Source organism: Euprymna scolopes, chromosome 13 (genome assembly GCF_053919585.1).
Source record: "Euprymna scolopes isolate OS-2025 chromosome 13, ASM5391958v1, whole genome shotgun sequence".
NCBI classification, from domain to species: domain Eukaryota; kingdom Metazoa; phylum Mollusca; class Cephalopoda; order Sepiida; family Sepiolidae; genus Euprymna; species Euprymna scolopes.
Genome location: NC_136494.1, coordinates 42,432,716 through 42,455,260, shown reverse-complemented (window position 1 = coordinate 42,455,260; position 22,545 = coordinate 42,432,716). Strand labels below are relative to the sequence as shown.

The window sequence follows — 22,545 nt, the reverse complement described above, 5'->3', positions numbered from 1 at the left end:
AAGTTTTCTTTGATAATTTGAATCGTTCTGTCTGACAAAAAATAACAAAAATATAACATTACATAATAACATGACTGCAACTGATATTTACTTCTTCGAAAACCAATACATCAGTTTTTATGCATTGCACTATTGTGTAAAAAGGAAAAAAAAATGAGATAACATTGATTAGTAAGAAAGTGATGAAGGTAACTCTAGCTCTTTTTCTTGGGATTCTGTAATCAAATCATTTGGAGAATTTTAGTACAGACCAAAAGAAGAGGTCATATTTGCAGAATATTTTAAAAGATTATTTAAAAAAAAAAAAGATTGTTCTACATAATCAAACAAGAAAAACGTTTGAATATTGGTTGTTTGGAAATTTAGGGCCATTGAACATGAAAAGTGTGCTAATTACATACTACCAAAGGATCCAAGAGATATTTCGTTTCTGGAAACCATTTTGCTGTTAACAAAAAATGTTGGCGAAAGTTCACTTTTCAATACATGTTGGCAATGCCTTAATCTGACCAAATAGGTGACATAAGGCAATAGGGGACAAAAGTTCTCACATTGCAGTAAAGAACCTAGAAAAAAAAACGAATCCGAAAGTTAAAAATATGGTTAAATCTATAAGACAGCAGATGCATTTACTATGATGAAATAAAACTTTGTAAATGTGCAAATGGAAGTCACAAATATTAAATTTTAATTCAACCAATCAGAATCTGCCTTTATCATAATAAATAAAATCAGCAGATCAATCCTTTTTTAATTGCCCAGAAAATAACTGCTAAATATTTAAAATTTTAAGTAAATGTTAATGTATTATTTATGAACAAAAGATTTTAAGTGAAATCATTTGTCATGGATCAATTTCAAAATGGATTTGGAATAGACGGGATCGAACCATCCGACAATAAATACATTTTGTGTAAAAAGGAAATTTCAATTTTCCCGACATTATTTCTCAAGGGTTAGATTTTTTATTTTTGTTTTATGGCATATCAATCCTTTTTGGATTATTTAATGCCAAATTCAGTAATATTAGAAAAACATTTTATGCTTCAAGTTCTTTATATTTTCAAATATTTATTCATCGTGTTAGGTTTGGATGTTTTGTAGAGGAGAATTGTTGTCTTTGTTTTTGACTTTGCAGAACAGGATTGAATTTTGCAAAAGGAAAGGAAAAAAACAATAACATCAATGTTTGGTGTATTTTAGACCAGGAAACCAGTATCTTCAGACAGTCTGATCTGGTAGCACCAGATCAAGGGTTAGGAATGTGTTCAAAGAAAAAGGCAACATCTGAATTGAAAAATAATGCACAAGATTTTTTGGACTAAAAAGACAAGGATTTTTTCAGCACAAGATATTTTCTCAGCTCAAGATATTATTAAAAAAGAACTGGATAGCTTATAAATAATTAGTAAAGTAAAAAGCGTGAGTCCCATAGTTGACATAAAAAAGAATTTATTTAACTTAAGATTACTTAACTAAACTAAAATATTGTTCAAAAACTTACAATTACCCATTACTTAAAAAGATATTTTAAAAAATTAAATGAAGGAAAAACTATTTTCAAACCTTGATTTTATCAGATGCATACCTACAAATAGCATTGGAAGAGAAATGCACAAAATTGATTGAGATTGTCGGACTGACTTCCTCATCTTGGTTGTTATTGTCACAACGTTTCAGCCGTTTTGCCTTCCGGCCTTCATCAGATGTTTTGTATCGAACTGGGGAACCGTTTGTTAGGAGTCTCGAACCCAACCCTTTATTATTATTATGGGGGTACTGTGTTCGGACTCCAGCTATGTCCCAAAGCCTAGCTGGAGTCCAAACACGGTACCCCCGTAATAATAATAAAGGGTTGGGTTCAAGACTCCTAACAAACGGTTCCCCAGTTCGATACAAAACATCTGCCGAAGGCCGGAGGGCAAAAACGGCCGAAACGTTGTGACAATAACAACCAAGATGAGGAAGTCAGTCCGACAATTTGAATCAATGAAAACACCTCATCTCAAAAATACAGACAATTACTAATGCACAAAATTATTGGCAATAAACACACACAAAAGTTTGTAGAAGATCAATGTATGGCCTTTTTATATAAAGGTCATGTCTGGAATATTTCAGCAAATAATAGATGCCATGTTGATTTTGCAGTAGCATATCTTAACTATAAATTAAGTGTGTATATCAAGAAGAATATGCTAAATATGTGAAAATAATATTAAATGAAGTAAAGAATAGTTTTAAGTATTGATGAATGAGTGTGTGGTGATACAGACATGTCTGAAAAAAATTAAGAATTTTCATACAGAACATTCTAGAATCACGGATTAAAGATCTCATTAGAAGTTACACTTATTAGCTGAAACTTTGTTGATGATGTGCAATGGTAGCAAATTATTAAAGAAAAAAAATATTACCAACTTAACTTTTGTTCACAAGAAAAATTAGATCAATATTTGATAAACTAACAAACTTAAAGCTTGAAAAATATAATAAAGCTGGCACAAAAATATTTGATTAAGTGAAAAAATATCTTTTTTCAAAATTATAAAAATAAAAAATTAGGTGTAAGGAAGGTATTATTGGGAAATGAATTGGATGACTAATGTATATCATTAAACATCCCAAATGGATTGTTAAAAGACACAAATCATCTGAGGGAAGAGTTTATGAAAGTGATTTATGATTTATTTGACATGTAGCAGTCATACCCATTAACATTTCTTTCTCTTCACAGAGAGCAGCCCCTGTGAGGTAGTTTGGTCATATGTGAACTAATTTAACTTCAGGGCGTATTAATTGCAACAGGAACTTTAAAGGACTATTTCCCAGCCTTTAGAGAATCATACAAGTCACAGAGAAATTCCCAATTCCAATATATATATATATATATATATATATATATATATATATATATATATATATATATATATATATATATATATATATATTGTTGTCATAGTCCATGCATTTGTTACAAAATATTATAGGAAGACCAACCTTCTATGGAAATACAAAAACCTCAAGTAGCACCAGAACAGAAACGTTCTAGCCAAACTAAAAGAAAACCATTTTTGACTTTACACATTGGTCCAAAAAGAAAAAATATAACTTCTGGAGGAAGTTAAATCTAAAAATGGGGAGATGTCATGGAGAGATAAACACTTCTCACTGCCAGAATAAACTTATCCCAAAAGACTATAAATAAATTATTAAAAAAAAAAAAAAATGAAGTAAATTTCTGACATTAAATTCTGAGTGCATTTATTATTGTTTAACTATTGGACTCTGATGCACCAATATATAATTTCAATATCTGAATGAAGCGAAAAGTTTTAAAATAAAGGTGCAATTCAGATACTTACCACCAATAAAAAATTGTTGGCCAGAGAACAGAGGAGAGAATAAGGCAAAGTGTTCTCCAATCTCTCACAAAATATGCCACAAGTCCCGTAAGGATTTCTCCTATTGTGTAAAGTATATTTAAAACGACACCAACTAAAGTTCTTTTTGAGCTTCCCACATGTTCAACCGCTGAAAATGAAATAGAATTGTAAATTAATCAATGTCAGACTTTATAATTGATCTAATGATTGCTGGTTATAATCATCAAACTCACATAATGCTGTATCTGCCATTATTTAGATGAGTGACTATTTGTGAATACAAGGTGCGTTTGAAAGTGAAATCGATTCTAAAAATGTTCCTTTTCTCATACTCTTGTATGAATTCAAGGGTGGAATAGTATTGCTGTTACATGGCTGGAGTGGATAACAAAATGGTGAATTGTTGTCTTGTCTCTTTCAGAAGTAAGGTCTTATATTGGTTGTCACAATATGAGGTGTTCACAATCGGTATATCAAAGCATAAGCATAATGTCATCCTATTTATAAAAACACATGAGCATGAGCTCACACAAAATCTGCTCAAGATGAAAACAACACACATTTCTTCACAATTCATAGATTTTTATTAATTTTATATCGCTCTGGCCAGGATATTACAGAACCGTACTGGTTAATTGAACGACGTTGAAAAACCTTTCATTTTTCCCACCATAGTGGCCTTTGGAAGAAAAGAAGGATCAACATGAATTCAAATAACATCTGCTTCAGATGTTTGATGCTGGCAAAAGGACTGATTGTGATGTCACACATGAGATCTCATCCATACTAACTATAAAACAGAGTAGACTACACTCTCAAGCTTTGGTAGAGGCAACTAGTCTAGAAAGAAAAAGACCAAAATAACACAAATTTTAGTTTGCTTTTCTTATCACTGGGTTTATGAAACGTTAACTCAAAAGATTGTAGTTTGTACACCTCTTGCAGTCAATTAACCGTTACCACCATGACTGTGAAACCAAAAAACATTGCATTTAACATTTCGGAATTTTTTAGATGAGGATTGGTTATTTATCATTTAATTGCATTTAATTATGTGCTTACATTGTTATCAAAGGCATGAACTTGCAATAAGCTATGTTTTAAAATAGTAATTTGTATTCAATGGATAACAATTATTTGGGAGCAGATTACCCTCTAAAAAGGGGTTGATATGATATAAAACAGAAACTCACATTTCTTTTTAAAAAGTTTAGACAAATTTCCAATATAAAGTTTAGAGAACAATAGAATATCTTCTTTAGGGAATTGCCATTATATACTTGTGAACAAATTGCGATCTTCCTACATAAAAATTCTTAAGCTTTGATGTTTTTAAATAAAATAGGACAACACTAACAACAAAAAATGTTTCCATATATATATATATATATATATATATATATATATATATATATATATATATATATATATATATATATATATAATCACTTTTACTTTCAAATGCATGGATTTACTAACAAAATAATTTTCCAACAAGGACTAAAAGATTAAAAAAACATTATTGTTTTTTTTTTTAGGTTTTTAAGGTTAAAAGACTTCCTAGACGATATGTATAATTGTTCTATTACTGAATCAAATAATAAACTATATAAAGATCTATTTAACAATATACTAGTTTATACCACCACCTTGAACTGTATTGGCATAGTACCTGGGTATGTCAACTTCCACCTTTACCTAGCTTCTACAGCTTTATAACTAATACAAACAAAAGTATTTGTGTAAAAAACATGCTACTTTAGTATTTGAATGAGAGATTAAGTAACTACGATGATGTTGTTTCTATTGGCAAAAAAAAAAAAAATTGAAAAAACATTAAAAAATTATGTTGTTAGGCAAAAATAATTAATTTTAAACTGATGTCACATACCATTTCGGTATACTTTGTGTGGCCACTTAGTTTTAAAAAAGTATATTTATAGACTGCTTTTTTAGTTAATTTCTTGAAATTTACAAAATATGTATCCAGTTGAAAAAATTAATTGTAAGATTCGAACTCTGGTATTGATATCATAACAACTACTGCCTCAGTAACGTATACTTTTCCTACTTCTTTTTTATTTTACATATTCTATTTGTGTATAAACAGAAAACTTCAAAAACACCATGACTATTTAATAGTATGTATAGATAGATATATAGATAGATAGATATAAAAGAAACATGAGATTAAAAATAAATATACCTGAGGAAATCTATAAAATGTCCATAACAGATTTGGATAGAAAGTAGTAAATTATAAAGATTTCACTAAATTATTATAAAGATTTCACTAAATTTCACTATAAATCTATATATTCTTATTTTCATGTTCAATTGAAAAAAAAATAAGTTAAAAAAAAATTCTTTTAATACAATTCCATTTTTTTTTTTTTTGTCAGAATAAGGCAACTCATATGTTTCTTAATACTTACAAATAACAAAAATAATCATATAAAGTCCCACAATAAAGACTCCACTTATAAATCGAACTGCTTCAAGCGATATTACTTCTGGGACCCAATAGAGAGACGAGGTTGATGCAATGTTACCCAGTAGACAAATAAAATAGGTGGGTTTTCTGCCAAACCTGAAATGTTAAAACAATATCATTAACTGACTACAATATCACATTTGTCACAAATTCAAATATTTAACAACGTATCTGATGGAAAATAAAATTAAAAGTAAAACATGCAAAGTTCCCCAATGTTTGTTTCTATAGTGACATGATAAAATATTGCTTACTTCTGAGACTGAGTTGTTTGAAAATAATCCATTTGAATTCTTCTAATCAGCCGAAATTTGTAATTAACTGAATGAGTCACAAACATCTGACTTGTATTTCTATTGATCTCTATCAATGTATGTTCATTCAACCAGAAAAGAGCCAATATTATTGCCAAAAGTATTACTTTTTTCTTAAACTTTTCATCTTTCTGAAAGCCCGGTATATAAAAAAACGAGATCTATGCTGTAATATGAAATATACTAGCCATTACAATTTTCCTTGGTTAAATATTAGACATATTTCTGTAACAATTGTTTGCTCTTTTTTATATGCTTTTATTGCAAAAAGAATTTATCCATATTTTTTAAAGTAAAGTACAATCTTTCGAAATAAATACTAACTAGAATCAAGAAAACATCAATAAATTTAAACTTGTGACCTTTTACAGTTTTTTAATTTTAAATATTTAAGTAAGCTTTAAAATCAAAACCAAGACATTCAAAATTTAAGACAAAGAAAATTTTGTATTTATTTATAACATAACTGCAAATTTCACTAATAATATTTATTTTAAGCATTGTTTCAATCAATTTATATATATATATATATATATATATATATATATATATATATATATATATATATATATATATATCACTTCGAGAATTTTTAAGTGAATTCGTGAACATACTCCATGTTAGGAGAGGTCTTTTGGCCGACACTTTTCAAAATGAACATCCATAACAGGGGGCGAAACATTGTTTAAAAACGTGATCAAAAGATCATAAATTATTAGTAAAGGTAGAAAAAAAATTAGTATGACAGAAAGGAGAAAAGGAAACAATCTCAACGAACATCCATGAGTTCCAAATTATTGGTATGTTTTTTTTGTTTACATAGAGACGGTTGGTGCAAATTAATAGATACTGCCTCAAGAATATATACATTTACAAGCAGGCTACTCAGTAATGACCATTTGTAAAATATGCTTAAATATATTTTAATTTATGCATGTTTCATGTTTCCTAACCATGTTTCCTACCATTTGAACTATCGACAGATAAATAGGAAAAATTTTAAATCAAACCACTTCAAGCGACCTTTGAATTTACACATACACACAAGTAATAGAAATATGTTGACAAGTTGAAATGAACATTTTGCATTTTAACTTGCCAACATATTTCTGTACATGTTATTCATCCATCCAAACAAAGATTTTACTCATTAGAAACCATCCTTGGTGTATGAATACTACATCTTTGATTTGAGTGTTATGTGACCAATAGTTTAAAAGTTTATCAGTTAAATATTTACACAGAGACACATACATACATCTATTTTATATATATCTATAATATAAAGCTGAATGTGTGTGTGTGTGTGTGTGTGTGTGTGTGTGTGTGTGTGTGTGTGTGTGTGTGTGTGTGTGGTCACGAATAGGCTCCTATATGGTTGACTATTTTAAAAAACTGATTACATATAATGATAGAAGATGTATCGAGACACAGGAATGGGTATGTTTGATATGGCAGAATGGTGGTTCATTAAAATTGTGGGATCTGCGTTCGTGCCTGGTCCACAAAGTATGGAAATAAAAAATTTAAAAATTAAAAAAAAACGTTTACAAGTGTTTTTGATATAGATGTACATCAGAATACTTTGATAAGTATGTTTTAACTTAAATAGGGATGGTATAATAAAATTGTGGGGTCTGCATTCGCGCCTGGCCTCCATAGAATGGAAATAGGCACAAACTTTAATAAAGACTTTTCATACCTATATGCTTAAGTATACTTTGATAATTATGTTTCAGTTTGAAGAAATATGGTATAATAAAATTATTAGGTGTTCGTTCGCACCTGACCTCCATAGAATGGAAATATGTCACAAAGTTTTACAAGGTTTTTTAATATAGATCCATAGAATATTGTGATAAGTGTTTCAGTGTGAACAGGTATGGTATAATAAATTATGGGGTTTATCTATTTTATTTTTACTTTCATCATATTTTGCTTTGGTTTTGATACCTCCAAATTCAACCTAAATTTACAACCCTTTCTTTTCATAACCTATCATACTTTCATAAATCAGAGTCCATTTTCTGTAGGCTATTTTTGAACCCAGTCAACGACGGGTACTTTTGTTAGTATATATATATATATATATATATATATATATATATATATATATATATAGTAAGTAATAAAAATATATATGGCAATTAAGCTACACGGAATATTCCACGTTTCATCCATGCTAGGATTTGTCAGGCTTATGCGAAGACTTATGGTTATCTCGCATTTTTATAAATGCACATTCTATTGAGTTTTTAGTTAGCCAATCAGCTTAGTTTCCACCGTGCCTCTCCTAATCAGCCAATGGGCAGGCACTTACCGGACAAAGGCCCAGTTGACCTTAGGTTCAACCCTTCCTTTGTATGTGCTTTTTTAGCGGGAAGCATAGATATCTAGTGATTTAACCTATTTTAAACCTAGGTGTAGTTAAATGTGATTTTTTTTTGCCTATATTTTTTTTTAAATATTATGTTAGTTTTATATGTATATATATATATATATATATATATTATATATATATGATAATTTATGTATATGTATGTTTATTTAATTTATTTATTGGTACTTGTGCATTTAACGAACCAGACGTAACTCAGCATTTGCTCAGCTTTGTCCGGCACATGACGTCAACAGCTCAGGTTTTGCTGCTGTCTGACAAAACATGATCATCAGTCAATCAAAACGCTGGACGCTTAGTTTCAACTCGATGCGCCGAGCAGCAGACGATAATTTCAATATGGGTATTCGAGATGGTGGTAACTAGGAATCTCCAGCGCAAATGTGGGTTGCGGTCACGCCACACAATTGTGGACTGGAAGAATTTCCTGCGAGATATATGCTGGGATTACTTTCTCAGATAGGAGGCCCAGGCCATACGGTCGAAATCGACAAGTCTGTCTTCAACCACCACTGTTAACACAACGTCGGTAAACATCTAACACCGGTTTGGGTCTTTGGTGGATATGCTGACCCCACTGAAAAGGAGGAGTTTTGGTTAACATACCAAATAGGAATGCCAAAATCCTCCTTCCACTAATAAGAAAATACATTCTACCGGGGACCACGGTCATATCAGACTGTTGGAGGGCTTACAGCAAAGTGGGAGGAGAGGAGGGGTATCACCATTTAACGGTGAACCACAGCCTTAATTTTGTAGATCCCATAACATAGGCAACAACAAATCATGTAGAGCATGGAAGGAAGCAAAGCAGCACAATAAACGAGAATGCGGAATCAACCGGGAGCTTTTGGACACATATCTTTTAGAGTTTATGTGGAGACAAAAGTTTGGTAGACAGCCGTTTGACTCCATATTAACCTACATCGCCAAAAGCTACCTGGTTGGTACGGAGCTTTCTATCACATCCGCTATCTCATCTTCGTCTACTTTGTCGTCTGATTCCCTCCAAAAGTCTGAGGAAAATTCATCCTCCTGAGAAAATATGTTCCTGGCAAAAAAATAGTTGAAAAAAAACAAAAAAACTGTTTCATAAAAACAATTACTATTATTTGTTAAAAAAAAATTATTCTACAAATATCATTTTTGTTGGTTATTTTTACGTAAATAGTTGAAAAAAAAAAAGTTTCATTTTCAAAAATAATTACTATTATTTGTTCACAAAAAATGTTTTATATGTATTTATTTTGCAAACAGAAAACAATTTCAAACCATAATACTAATAATAATAAAAAAACATAAATGAACGGTAGGTTTTTGCTTTTTATTTATTTATTTTGGGATTTTTCTACATTTAAAATTTCATTTCATAGTTATTTTGTAGCATTGTTTTTTTTTATCAGCAATGCTCGGTTTTATCTGGCTGTTGACATCATGCGCCAGACAAAGCCGAGAAAATGCTGAGTTATGTCTGGTTCGTTAAATGCACAAGTACCATTTTATTTATTTTCTATTGTTATTGTTAATTTAAAAATTATTTTGTATCGCTATCCTAGTAAATTTTATCCTATGAACACAGTTGTTTGCTATTTCTTTCCTACAGTTTAATAGATGTTGGGATTCTTTAAAGTATAGGATAGTAAATTTTTCATGAATCTACATGGATCGTCTAGGTCTCTACATGTGTTTTCTGGTCTTACTATTTTCCATTCGACCACCTGCAAACGGCCGCTTTCTTTGAGTTCCCAGTATTGGTTTGCTAGTGTTGTTTTTATTCAGTGTTTTTTTTATTTTTGAACGTACTTTCGTGGTCATAATATCAGGTTTTGAAATCTAAGGAAGTCATATCTATATAATATTTCTTGTTATTCGGGTTTTCTTTCACAAATATTGTGGTCTGGTAAACTATGCTTTTCGTTAGACATTTATTTTGAAGTGGGCAAAGTGAGCGGGATCTACAGTTGCATTTATCTTGTTCATTATTAGTATTTTTATTTTTATTTCTACTATGGTTGTGGTTGTCTGGAGTTGGTTTATTATTATTATTATTATTATTATTTCTACTAGTTACATATGTGTCCTTTGTGTTAGTTGTATTTTTGTCATGATGTCCACTTTTTTTATTGTTTATTTTGTTATTGTTTTCATTGCTTTTATTTAATATTTTGTTATGTACTTTAATTATAATTATATATATATATATATATATATATATATATATATAGAGAGAGAGAGAGAGAGAGAGAGAGATGGGTAGATATGTGCATGTGCTAGAACATTTTCATACTAAATACTATGCAATTATGTACAATGTAGAAAATATGTATAAATAAAACTAGATGTAATAGTTAAATGAAACCAATCATTTAATAAGAAACCATAAAAAATGAATAATAAATTAATAAAAGTTAGTTTATCAAAGGAATATGTAAATTAGTTAGTCTTTATGAAGTCGCTCGCATATTCATGACTGAGCATATTAAAATGTTTGTTTTAATAATTTTCTAAATAGAAAAAGCAGGCTTTTAATATCAATGCTAGTGCGATAAAAACCTCATCTTTATATAGATTTTTAAAAATCTTACTGTTTTTTTTTCAAATTTCAATTCAAAGTAAATTGTACCTTAAAAAAAGTAGATCAAAAGAAGGCATGCTGAATTTACTTCAAAGTCTGAATCTCTCACTAATTATTTTCATTTTTTTATGACTACCACCCCGACCCAAAAAGCATGCCAAAATAAGAAGGTTTGAGAATTAGAACAGAATGAAGATTTAAAGTTTTATTTTTTATTCTATTTTTCATGAAACATTTATTTTTTATGAAGTATCAAAAATGAAATACCTGAAAAAGTTGTATTTCACAACACCTTAATATGAGAATGATCGAGTTACAAATTGACAGCATTCAATAGTTTGATGGTGGCATAATTCAATGGGACATGGAATAATAACTAATTAAAATAACTAAGGAAAAACTGAAATTAAAATTGTCATGTTACTTAACTTTAAGCTAGATAATTGTTACTGAAAATTAAAAAATATTTTACTTCATTTTTTAAATTTTTTTTAAGGAAAAAATAATTATCTTAAAAAGAAAGAAAAATAACAAATGTATGTTATTTTTCAATGTAAATTTTTACAGAAGCAGTTTTGAAAATATAAAAATATTAAAACTCTAATACTTACTTGTCTGACATAATTCCTAACACAAAGGAACCTACCAACATTCCGACCATGAACCACATTTTTGTCAAGGAACCATATATCTCCTTACTACACACGAAATTCATCTGAAAAATACATTCTTTATATTTGACATATTCTTCATGAGTTTTCCGAAATTGACGAAAGTTTGAATAACTATACGGACACAGATCACCAAATAAAATTATTACAAGTGAGATCCATGGAAATTACATGGTTCACGTTAAAAGAAAACCCTTTTCATTTCATTATGTAGCAGTTATAGAATGCTGCATCAGATCTTTTATAATAAGCTGGCAACTAGAAAAGTAGTGCTATCTCAAGATACAAGAACCAGAGTTGAAATCCACTGTGAGGGCAGTAGGATTTGCCCAAGTCCAACTTTTCCTCACTGTGACAACATGGTAGTGTCAAGGATATCCAACTAACATGGCTTTGGGGGAGGAGTTAACATCAGGACCCGCCATCTTCTAATTACCTTTACCTTTGCATGTAAAAAAAAAAATTCATGGATTGAGGTTAAGAATATTACTTTTGCATATGGCAGCTACCATATCCTTCTGTGTTTTTGGCCAAACTTTTCTTGACTACATATGCAACTGCTGAGCCTTGTGTTCTAGGTGTTAAGAGTAAAAATCTACAAAAGTAATGAATAACTATGGTTAACAAGGAGGACTTCATGCAAACCAGATGAGTCAATTTTTATCGATTTTATATAGAAATCCAATTTAGTCAATAATAACAATAACAAGACAGCAGATAATTGATCAGCATTACATTATTCCATCTGCAGCAAGATTGGCAAGTACAAGGGATGAGAAGATATATCTTTTATAGAAGTTCCAACTTGTCAATCCGTGCCTAGTACCTTTGACCCTTATCTTTATTGGCAAAAGAAAATTCAGTTTGACCTATGATAGATTTTTGAAATTGTTGGATCATATGATGTGAAGCTGAAACACATTTGTTATACATTCTGTTTTATTTAGTTAAATATGAGTACATAAGGAAATCTTTTGAAATATCATGAAGTAAATACATAATAAACATTACATTTTTGTTTGCAAACTTTTTCTTGGCTCAAACTTTACATGAAATACAATGAAAAAATTGCAGACTCACCAGATTGTCCTCACTGCATAATCACACTTTCTTAAAATATTACTAACTCAAATAGTACTGGACGTATGTCAGCGATGTGACGTCTCAAGTATCCTCTCTCACTAACTGTGACTTATCTATTGACAACAATGAACTGCCACAGGACAGGGAGAGACTATGGTGTTTGTCACGATCCTTGCTGTAGCTCGAGTGACATTACATCGGAAGAAATCTCAAGGGGAAAACTTTTCTCTGATTAAGGTTTGATTGCGTTCTTTAAGCATCAGCTTATGGTCAAAATTAGATGTGATAGAAAAAAGATTACATTCTTTGTAATTGGACAAACTGTGGATGCAAATTATGTGTACAAAAAGGAGTCTAATATGAGTAGTGTTCCATGGTCATGCCAAGCCCTAACCCTATAGGTAAATTAGCAAATCGAGTGAATGAGTCCTGTCCTCATTTTTACTTTTTGGTAATAGCACTCCTCCTAGATGCCTTCTCTTTACTCTTATTTTGACCTTAACTTTACCAAATTAAATTTATCTTGGAAGGACACCATTTATCCCCAAACTCAATCTCTTCCTCATTTTCTTCCACATAAGTCCCACTTCCATTTAGAGATCAATCTGCTTGCTTTCGGTTCTAAACAAACCAGAAAACAGTGGGTACAAACCGATTATGTTTTTTGTTGTCCCACTTTCTATTTCCAAAGAATTTATAGATACATATATTTATGAATAAAAATTTTATATTCTTAACACCTTGTGAACATTTTTAATGGGATGGTCCCAAGAATAAATGTGATATTGTGGTGACTGAAATGATTTCAGCAAAGTGAGATAGATAAATAGAATATACAAAAGTTAACCAACATCACTCATACCCCCACACTTTGGATGGTCTTGTGCCTAATTCGTAAAATTTTTTTAATATTTTTTGCAAATAAACAATTCAAATAGCATTACAAGCGTATGCTGTATTTTCCTGGACATCGGCAATATTACATACCTAATGTGCTTCAACAAGTCATATTTTTTTATTTTGGGGTCAATTTTTAAAAAAATTACATTGATGGAAAGAGAATAGAATAAGCATTCCAATAATGTTAATTTATTTTTCTTTTATGCTTTCAATGTTTTTATGCTCCAAGTTAAAAATGAAAAAACGGTAAAAAATGATGACAGCAAAAAGGGAAACTGTTTTTTCAATGTTTACATTTCATACGTTACGTTTGGATACATATGCGCAGGGTTAAATTTGATTGGATATGGCTGACATTTTACAGGCTATATAAGTATAGAAGTCCATCTCTACTGGTCTTTGATTTTTTTTTTTACAACCACAGGAAGCAAAGTTACGACCGAGCAAAGTTGATGAAGAATATTTCTAAATTGATAAGATAAATCCGTATATATCATTCATTTTCATATTATAGTTTCAGAATTATTTTCATGTATAATATGTAAATATTTAATAATTATTAATTGTGCGGAAATTTCTTTAGAATGTTATCTTTTATAGAAATTACAGAATATAGAATTTAATGGAAAACGGCTCGCTATGCGCTAATGCATTGACCACAGAACGAGAGTAGCAAAAAGTTTCATTTTTTATTCTAAGTTTGTCAATTTAAAAAAATTATTTTCAAGTTTTTCAAATTTTATTTCCAAACAATACTATTTTGTTGTTTTAACGCTTTTAGTACACATGTACTAAAAACGTTAAAAAACAACAAAATGTACTAAGTACGTGTGTTTCTGTTATCATTATATTTATAACTTCTTACTTGTAGAATTGTGTTTTTTAGTGGTCAAAAAAAAAAAAAATACCATGCTAAAATAATGTTATTATTTAGAAACCCATTCTTAACATGGAGAGGGAAGGGTGTTTTGTTAACTATTCTGTACTTTCACCTAACAATTAAATAAAAAAAGATATTGTGAAACTTGAATCTAACTTGAAAATACTATTTGAAAAATTAGCACGATAAGTGCATAAGCACCCAAATAAATATTACCAAAGGCAAGATGTTACTCTTCTACATAGTTGGATAAATTTTTAGTGTATTTATTTAATGTAAAATGTTTATTTCGATGATTAGTGTTACACAAGCACAAGAAAACTAACCACGTGGTATCTCGTGTCTTTGAAATCTCAACAATGACTTAAAAATATACAAAATACTGTTAGAAGCCCAACTAATAAATGTCCAACAGAGCAGAAATGACGAAAATTACCATCAACTGGCGACTATATAGTTGTTGTTTATAGGGATTCCTGGTATCCTGGAAGTTACATTCGAGGATTCATGTAGAGTACAATTTATGGTTGCATCTCAGAAAATAGGGGTGTATTTTGGGCCAGACAGAGAGGATTTACAAAATTGAAAATTGGACTGGTCCCAAAATGCATAAGTTCTGGTCAATTATGGGAATTTACATCTTTTATAGAAATATAAAATCTATATGAAAAATTTTCTTCGGTTTATTTCCGAGATTAATTGATATCTACTCAATTTTTTCTTTTCTTTTAGGGGAGTAGTAAATACCGGCCATGAATGCTCTTTAGGCATTCAATGGCTACACCCAAGATTAAGCTCTCCTTTGGAGGGGAGGCAGGTAAATACCTACTCTCAATAAGGATATATTTAAATACCGGTATAATACTTAGTTTTGTTCATGAAGAGACACCCACTGTATGATACCATGCGCCAGTTTAAAAAAAAATTGAAATTTGTACATCTTGATTTATAATTCATGGCTTATGGTAAAGAGATACATCAGATTTAACTGCATAATCAGAAAGAGCACACAATTTTACATAAGAGTGCCAAGTTTCATGAGAATAACTTGAAAAATAAATAAATGGTGGCGAAATTACCAAATTTCTTGAAATGTTGAAGTGCGTAATTTAGCCCACTTTTTCTAAAGAAAAATGTCTACGGAAAAGCCTAAATTTTGGCACTTAAAATTCTCATAACTTTTGAACAACTGATGAATTATTATTATTTGCATAATTTAAACGACTTTAAGCATCTTTTATATAGCTCTTTTCATGCAAGTTGATAAAATAACAATTATCAAAAAAGAAAAAATCAACTTGTAATGCTAATTCAAATTTCTGTCCTCAACTAGTAAAGAAAAAATCCTTCTAGACTTGGGCAATTTTTATTTTTGTCTCAATTCAGACTACTCCTTTTTGAGAGTTGGATTTTCCCCATTTTAAAAACAGACTTTATGTTTATCTTAGCCCTTGTGAGAAGGTAAGTAAATAAAGACTAATTTAATTTATGTAATTTTCGGAAGAACCCCCTACCCCCATACGCTTTTCTTTTTTATCGTAAATTTCTTATAACGTGACTAGCTAAAGTTCAGAATAAAATCACGCTTTCTTTTAACGGTTAATTTAAAAAAAAAAATCTTTTTGAACGCTGTTAACTTAAATTTCCTCATTTCAGTTTACATTTTGGAATCGGCCGTGTTTTTGTTGAGATAAGTGTTTTCAATTTTAATCATACTTTTTATTTTTAGATTCAAATATTAATAACTCCATTTTATTTCAGTATTTAATTTATGTAATTTTCAGAAGACCCCCCCCATACGCTTTTCTTTTTTATCGTAAATTTCTTATAACGTGACTAGCTAAAGTTCAGAATAAAATCACGCTTTCTTTTAACGGTTAATTTAAAAAAAAAAATCTTTTTGAACGCTGTTAACTTAAATTTCCTCATTTCAGTTTACATTTTGGAATCGGCCGTGTTTTTGTTGAGATAAGTGTTTTCAATTTTAATCATACTTTTTATTTTTAGATTCAAATATTAATAACTCCATTTTATTTCAGTATTTAATTTATGTAATTTTCGGAAGAACCCCCCCCCCCATACGCTTTTCTTTTTTATCGTAAATTTCTTATAACGTGACTAGCTAAAGTTCAGAATAAAATCACGCTTTCTTTTAACGGTTAATTTTTTAAAAAAAATCTTTTTGAACGCTGTTAACTTAAATTTCCTCATTTCAGTTTACATTTTGGAATCGGCCGTGTTTTTGTTGAGATAAGTGTTTTCAATTTCAATCATACTTTTTATTTTTAGATTCAAATATTAATAACTCCATTTTATTTCAGTATTTAATTTATGTATTTCTGTTTTATTAAATGCTAGCTTTTTTTCTCGTTCCATAAATGTTTATTTATCTACCAAGTTGATTGCAAAAATAGATTACGAATTTGTACTCATTCTTAGTTCGTGAGAGGGGAATCTATCACCATACTTTCCCTTAAACACGTCCGTTGGACTTTTATTAAGTATAATACTTAATAGTTTTTTTTTTTTTTTTTTTTTTAAATGGAGAGTAGAAAACGCATTGTGGATGCGTTATCGGCAGCTCCTGTTACTCTCGCTTCTTTTTATTTGTCCCTCAGTCCTCATTTTTTAATTAGTGATTTTTCTGACAAAGGGAGAAGAAAAAGCTGTTTTCTAGGTTGGCAGTATTTTGCGCGAACAGTTGGCAGAGATGGCGGAAATTTTCTGTTTCTATGTCTATCCTTGTAGCCATGTCACTAGTAAGGGTGCTGGAGGTAAACGTTTTGTCTGGGCTGACGTTATCCGCCTGACAGTCAGGGACCCGAACCTTGGATTAACCACCAAGGAGGCTGTCCTATCAGCAGGTGCAAAGTACTGGAGCTGCTGTATTGCCATTTGGTGAATGGATTCTGGACCATGCAGTAGCTTCTGGTGGGGCCTCTCGATGCCATACTAGTGGGTAATTGTTACGGCTTTACCTTTTCATTAGCTACAAATAAAAAAAAAAAATTAAAAAAAAGTCTTTGTTTCTTTTTCTCTCTTAGTTTCCCCTCTCTGTCCTGCTCTAAGTAAATCTGACAACCTAGTCCACAAATTCCAAAAATTCATCATGACAAGTTTCAAGAAAAAATACACGATTAAACCCGGTTCTCCAACTTTCAACGTAGACCCCTACTACCATGTCTCCTTCTCCAACATCAGGGGTCTACGTTCTAACCTTCCAGAGGTTGAAACCCAATTACAGGAGACTAAACCAGACCTTTTATTTTTAAGTGAAACTGGTATTGGACAGGCTATTTCCCTAGAAGAGTTCGCAATTAAAGGATACTCTAACTTAACTTCTAAATCTGACCCCCAAGATCGCCATGGGCATGGAATTTGTGCCTATATTAGGGATAACTTTCCATGTGGTAGGGACATCTCCCGGGAAGATCCTAACTTACCCTATATGTGCTTCCGGGTTGCTTTAGCTCACACTACGGCATTTATATTTACTCTCTATCGCCCCCATAACAGCGGAGTTACTATCTTTCAAAGCATATCTAAGAAAATTGACCAAGTCTTATCTGCTTATCCTTCAGCTAACATTCACGTATGTGGTGACTTCAATGTTCACAACATCGAATGGTTGACCCACTCTAACAAGACCGATGATGAGGGAAGGTTCTGTCATGATTTCTCCATTGCCTATGACCTCACTCAGATTGTTCAGGAACCCACCCGTGTGCCCGACAATGATGGCCAGTATGCGAGCCTACTAGACCTTTTTCTCACAACTTGCCCTGAACTATGTTCAGTTTCTGTTCTGTCGCCTCTTGGCTCTTCCAACCACTCTGTTGTATCAATTAAGATAAAAATGAAATGTAATAAGTCCCCAGACGTACCTCTCCATCGTACAGTATATCGATACACTAAGGCTGACTGGGATAGCTTCCGTACATTTATATCTGATCTACCTCTGCATTCCATGTTTAAAAAGGATGTGTCCTCTATAGTAATAGACCTGACGGAATGGTTAATTGTAGGTATTGACCATTTCATACCCTCGAAAAAGTTTCAGCAAAAACCTAACAGCCAGCCATGGTTCTCTCCAGAATGTGCTGCTGCCATTGCACACAGAAATCACTTTTTCCACTGTTTCGAACGTAATAGATGTATGAAAACTAAAGCCGCTTTCAGGACTGCTAGCAACCATTGTAAGAAAGTAATAAAGAACGCAAGAGAGTTGTATGCTCAATCTGTTAAGTCCAAAGTAGCTGAGCAGCGGCTTGGTTCCCACCAGTTTTGGCAAATAGCAAACAGAATCATGAACAGAAGCGTGTGCTCCATCCCAACTATTATCAATGGACCTGAGGTAATCTCGTCAGCATCAGACAAAGCCGAACTCTTTGTCAAGAACTTCGCAGCTAATTCTACCCTTTGCGATCAAGGCTGCCAACCCCCCATATTTCCTCCTGTATCAGAAAACACGTTATGTGATATACGTATATCTGTACGTGATGTTGCCAAGCTAATCAAAAACCTTGATTCCAGTAAAGCAACTGGCCCTGACGGTATTCCAATTATAGTACTCAAAAAACTTCAACCTGAACTAGCGCCCATACTTACAAAACTGTTTAAACGTTGTCTTAAGGAGAATAGTTTCCCATCTCCCTGGAAAATTTCATCAGTATGCCCTGTATTTAAGAATTCAGGTGATCGCTCATCTCCCTCTCAGTACAGGCCAATAAGTCTCCTGTGCGTCATGAGTAAGTTGCTGGAATCTGTGTTAAATACAGAAGTAATCAACCATCTCAACAAAAATAACCTTCTTAGTGACACTCAATATGGTTTCCGTTCTGCTAGATTTACAGCAGATGTGCTTACAGTTATATCTCATAGGATTAGCAAATCTCTCGACGGAGGCAACCTTTCTAGGGCAATTGCTCTTGACATATCTAAGGCCTTCGATAGGGTATGGCATAAAGGTTTACTTCATAAGATCTCTAGCTATGGTATTGCTGGAAATGTCTTCTCAATTATTAAATCATTTCTTTCTGATAGGTTCATAAGAGTAGTAGTTGAGGGGCAAAAATCAGAAGCTCACAGTATTAATGCCGGTGTCCCTCAGGGGTCCATCCTGGGCCCAAATCTTTTCCTGATCTACATTAATGATCTTCCAAATCACATCCTTACATCATTTGTAGACATCTATGCTGACGACACTACCATTTATGGTAGCACATCTAAGACAGTAAACGACCAAGTTCTCTCCAATTCTCTCTCCTCTGATCTTGAGCACGTAGTACAATGGGGTAAAGAATGGCTGGTTACTTTTAATGCATCTAAAACCAAGCTTCTCTCTTTACATCATCAACATTCTGATCCACATCTGACATCAATTGAAATGAATGGCTCTCGTCTTCAGGAGGCCTCAAGTTTTGACAAACTTCTTGGCTTGACCATTACTCCTGATCTTAAATGGAACACATACATCAAATCTGTTGCCAAGGCCGCTGGAAAAATGGTGGGATCTTTCTATCGATCCGGTAGATATCTCACTGCTGATGCTATTCTCTATCTATATAAGAGCCAGGTACGTCCAAGGATGGAATACTGTTGCCACATCTGGGCAGGAGCTGCTAGAAAGGACTTGGCCTGCCTTGATAGAGTTCAAAATAGACTTCGTAGCCTCGTAGATGTTCTTTTCTCTTCCTTGCAACCTTTATCTCACAGAAGAGATGTTGCGAGTTTGTCTCTGATGTATCGTTATTTTCATGGAAAGTGTTCGAATGAGCTTCAATCTATGGTCCCCCCTCACCAAACTTTCACAAGAAACACTCGTCTAGCTGTAAACACTATCAATAATTCCCCCCACTCTTTATCTGTGCCTAAACCTAAACGTAGATTCCATGAACAAAGCTTTTTTATTAGAACTGCACGCCTGTGGAATTGTCTTCCGTTTTCCTGCTTTCCGGCTGACTACAATATGGTTGTCTTCAAGTCTAACGTAAATAAGTTCTTGATGAGCCGTTCCATATAAGTTATCAACTTTACCAAATTTTCATTACTAATGATTACTATAATGTCCAATTTCTTCTGTACACTCTTTAACCCTTATCCTTGAGTGGCCTCTTGGCCTTGATAATGTGGTGATGCCTATGTAAAAAAAAAAAAAAAAAAAAAAAAAAAAAAAACCCGCAGAAAAAAAGATAGTGTACAAAAATAGTGTTTCCTATCTTACCTCTGTTGCAACTGTTTGTATAACAGTGCTTTTATCATAAACCCATTTATGACAAGCCACTTTTGTTCTGTTGGTCTCGTTGAGTAACAAGGAATAAAAGGATGTTTCATTGGTGTCAAAGATTTCACATGGTGCATATTCCAATTCTTTATTCCTCCATACGTACGGAATGGTTTTGTTGATAAGCTCAGCATGAGCCTCGTTTTGGATTTTATAAGTGTCATTGTCAAGATCAGGAATAGCACATCTACAAAAAACAAAAAACAAAAAAGAACAATTATTCACATGGAATCATAATAGAAAATTTACCAAGATTGTGAGAAGAGAATATTGGTAGCAGTGATTAACATTGGGATTTATTTCCTCTGTCAGAGAACAATCCTAATGCAGGTTTTTAGTCACATAATGGCCAATCAAATTAGGGTTTGCAAATTAAGCAGAAAGTTTTCAGACAACCATGAAGTAAAATGCCTACATTCTCTCCTACCACCTGTAGACTAGTCACTCCAAGCATGGCTATTATCACTTGATGATATACAGTTCCCCAAACAGGAAAGATCTATCAGCAGCTAATAATTTACTCATTCTATTTAATTCCTTTCAACAAAAGAGCAAATTTTGAATTCTTACTTCTGGCCACATGCAAATGTGTATGTATTATATATTCATATCTCCATAATAAAGTAAAGTCAATTTTCTCTTCCAACTCCAGTTATTAATTAATAGTTTAATAATTTATTTTAATTTTTTTTTTTTTTTTTGCATTGCATTGCATTGCATCCTCGGCGATTGGGTGATTCGATCCTTTAAATATAGGTTGAAGGTAATAATGTACATATGAAAATGAAATGCCTTAGTGCATTATTATATAAACTATCAAGATATGTGTCTCTTCATTGTCTGGGAAAATATATTTGATCAAGAAATTCCAGGCCTCAACATTGAACTACTGAATTATTTGCTGCTTATGGTTGTCTGTTATGAATGCTGACCCCAAAAAGTTAATAGAAAACATTTAGAGGGAGGCACTCAGGACTTATAGTCGATGTTTGATTAGCAATCTGTTTCTTTTATTTTGTTTAACAGAGAAGTTAGAAGATAATGTCACTGTAAGCAAAAAAGAAAAATATAGACAGATGAAGAGCATATCTAAAAACTTGAAAAGCCCAAAAAAAAAAAAAAAAAATGGAGTAAATGTGTATGTATTATATATTCATATCTCCATAATATGTTATAAGAAAAAGATGAGTTCAGCATTCATATTTGTTTTTAATGCTATGAAATAGATTTGTTAAAGGAAAAGGAAACGAAAAATTAAAAATATCGTTTTACAATATGTTACAATATGTTACAAGCTGGGAAAGACCACTGGTCCGTTGTGATTCCCTGTATAGAATCTATGACTACTTATAGGTAGTTCTCCGCTATATTGCCTGCAACACGAATAAAAACTATAAAGGGATATATCAGTCATGAGATTTATAGCCTTTGTGAGACCTTGTCTGGTTTAAGATAAGCTCTCCTCACAAAAATGTCAAAAATGACAAAACGCATAGACTAACACCAATTTATACACATAGGATACTTTTATTATGGTAAGGGATCAATCTTCCCGGAATTT

General features: G+C 31.8%; 1 protein-coding gene across 5 annotated transcripts in view; it reads right to left on the bottom strand.

The window, feature by feature from the left end:
* LOC145291993 (organic cation transporter protein-like) overlaps window positions 1-22,545 on the bottom strand; it is a 95,732-nt gene that overhangs the window by 48,882 nt on the left and 24,305 nt on the right. For all 5 annotated transcript variants that reach the window (XR_013869524.1, XR_013869522.1, XR_013869521.1 and 2 more), the window contains exons 2-5: window positions 20,925-21,171; window positions 11,779-11,882; window positions 5,822-5,976; window positions 3,366-3,534 (exon numbers count right to left, since the gene is read on the bottom strand). Coding sequence is in view for 1 of the 5 variants with exons in the window: in XM_080137969.1 (XP_079994095.1) it covers window positions 3,366-3,534; window positions 5,822-5,976; window positions 11,779-11,882; window positions 20,925-21,171 (675 nt within the window). In the remaining 4 variants the exon portion in view is untranslated. The remainder of the gene's footprint in view (window positions 1-3,365; window positions 3,535-5,821; window positions 5,977-11,778; window positions 11,883-20,924; window positions 21,172-22,545) is intronic.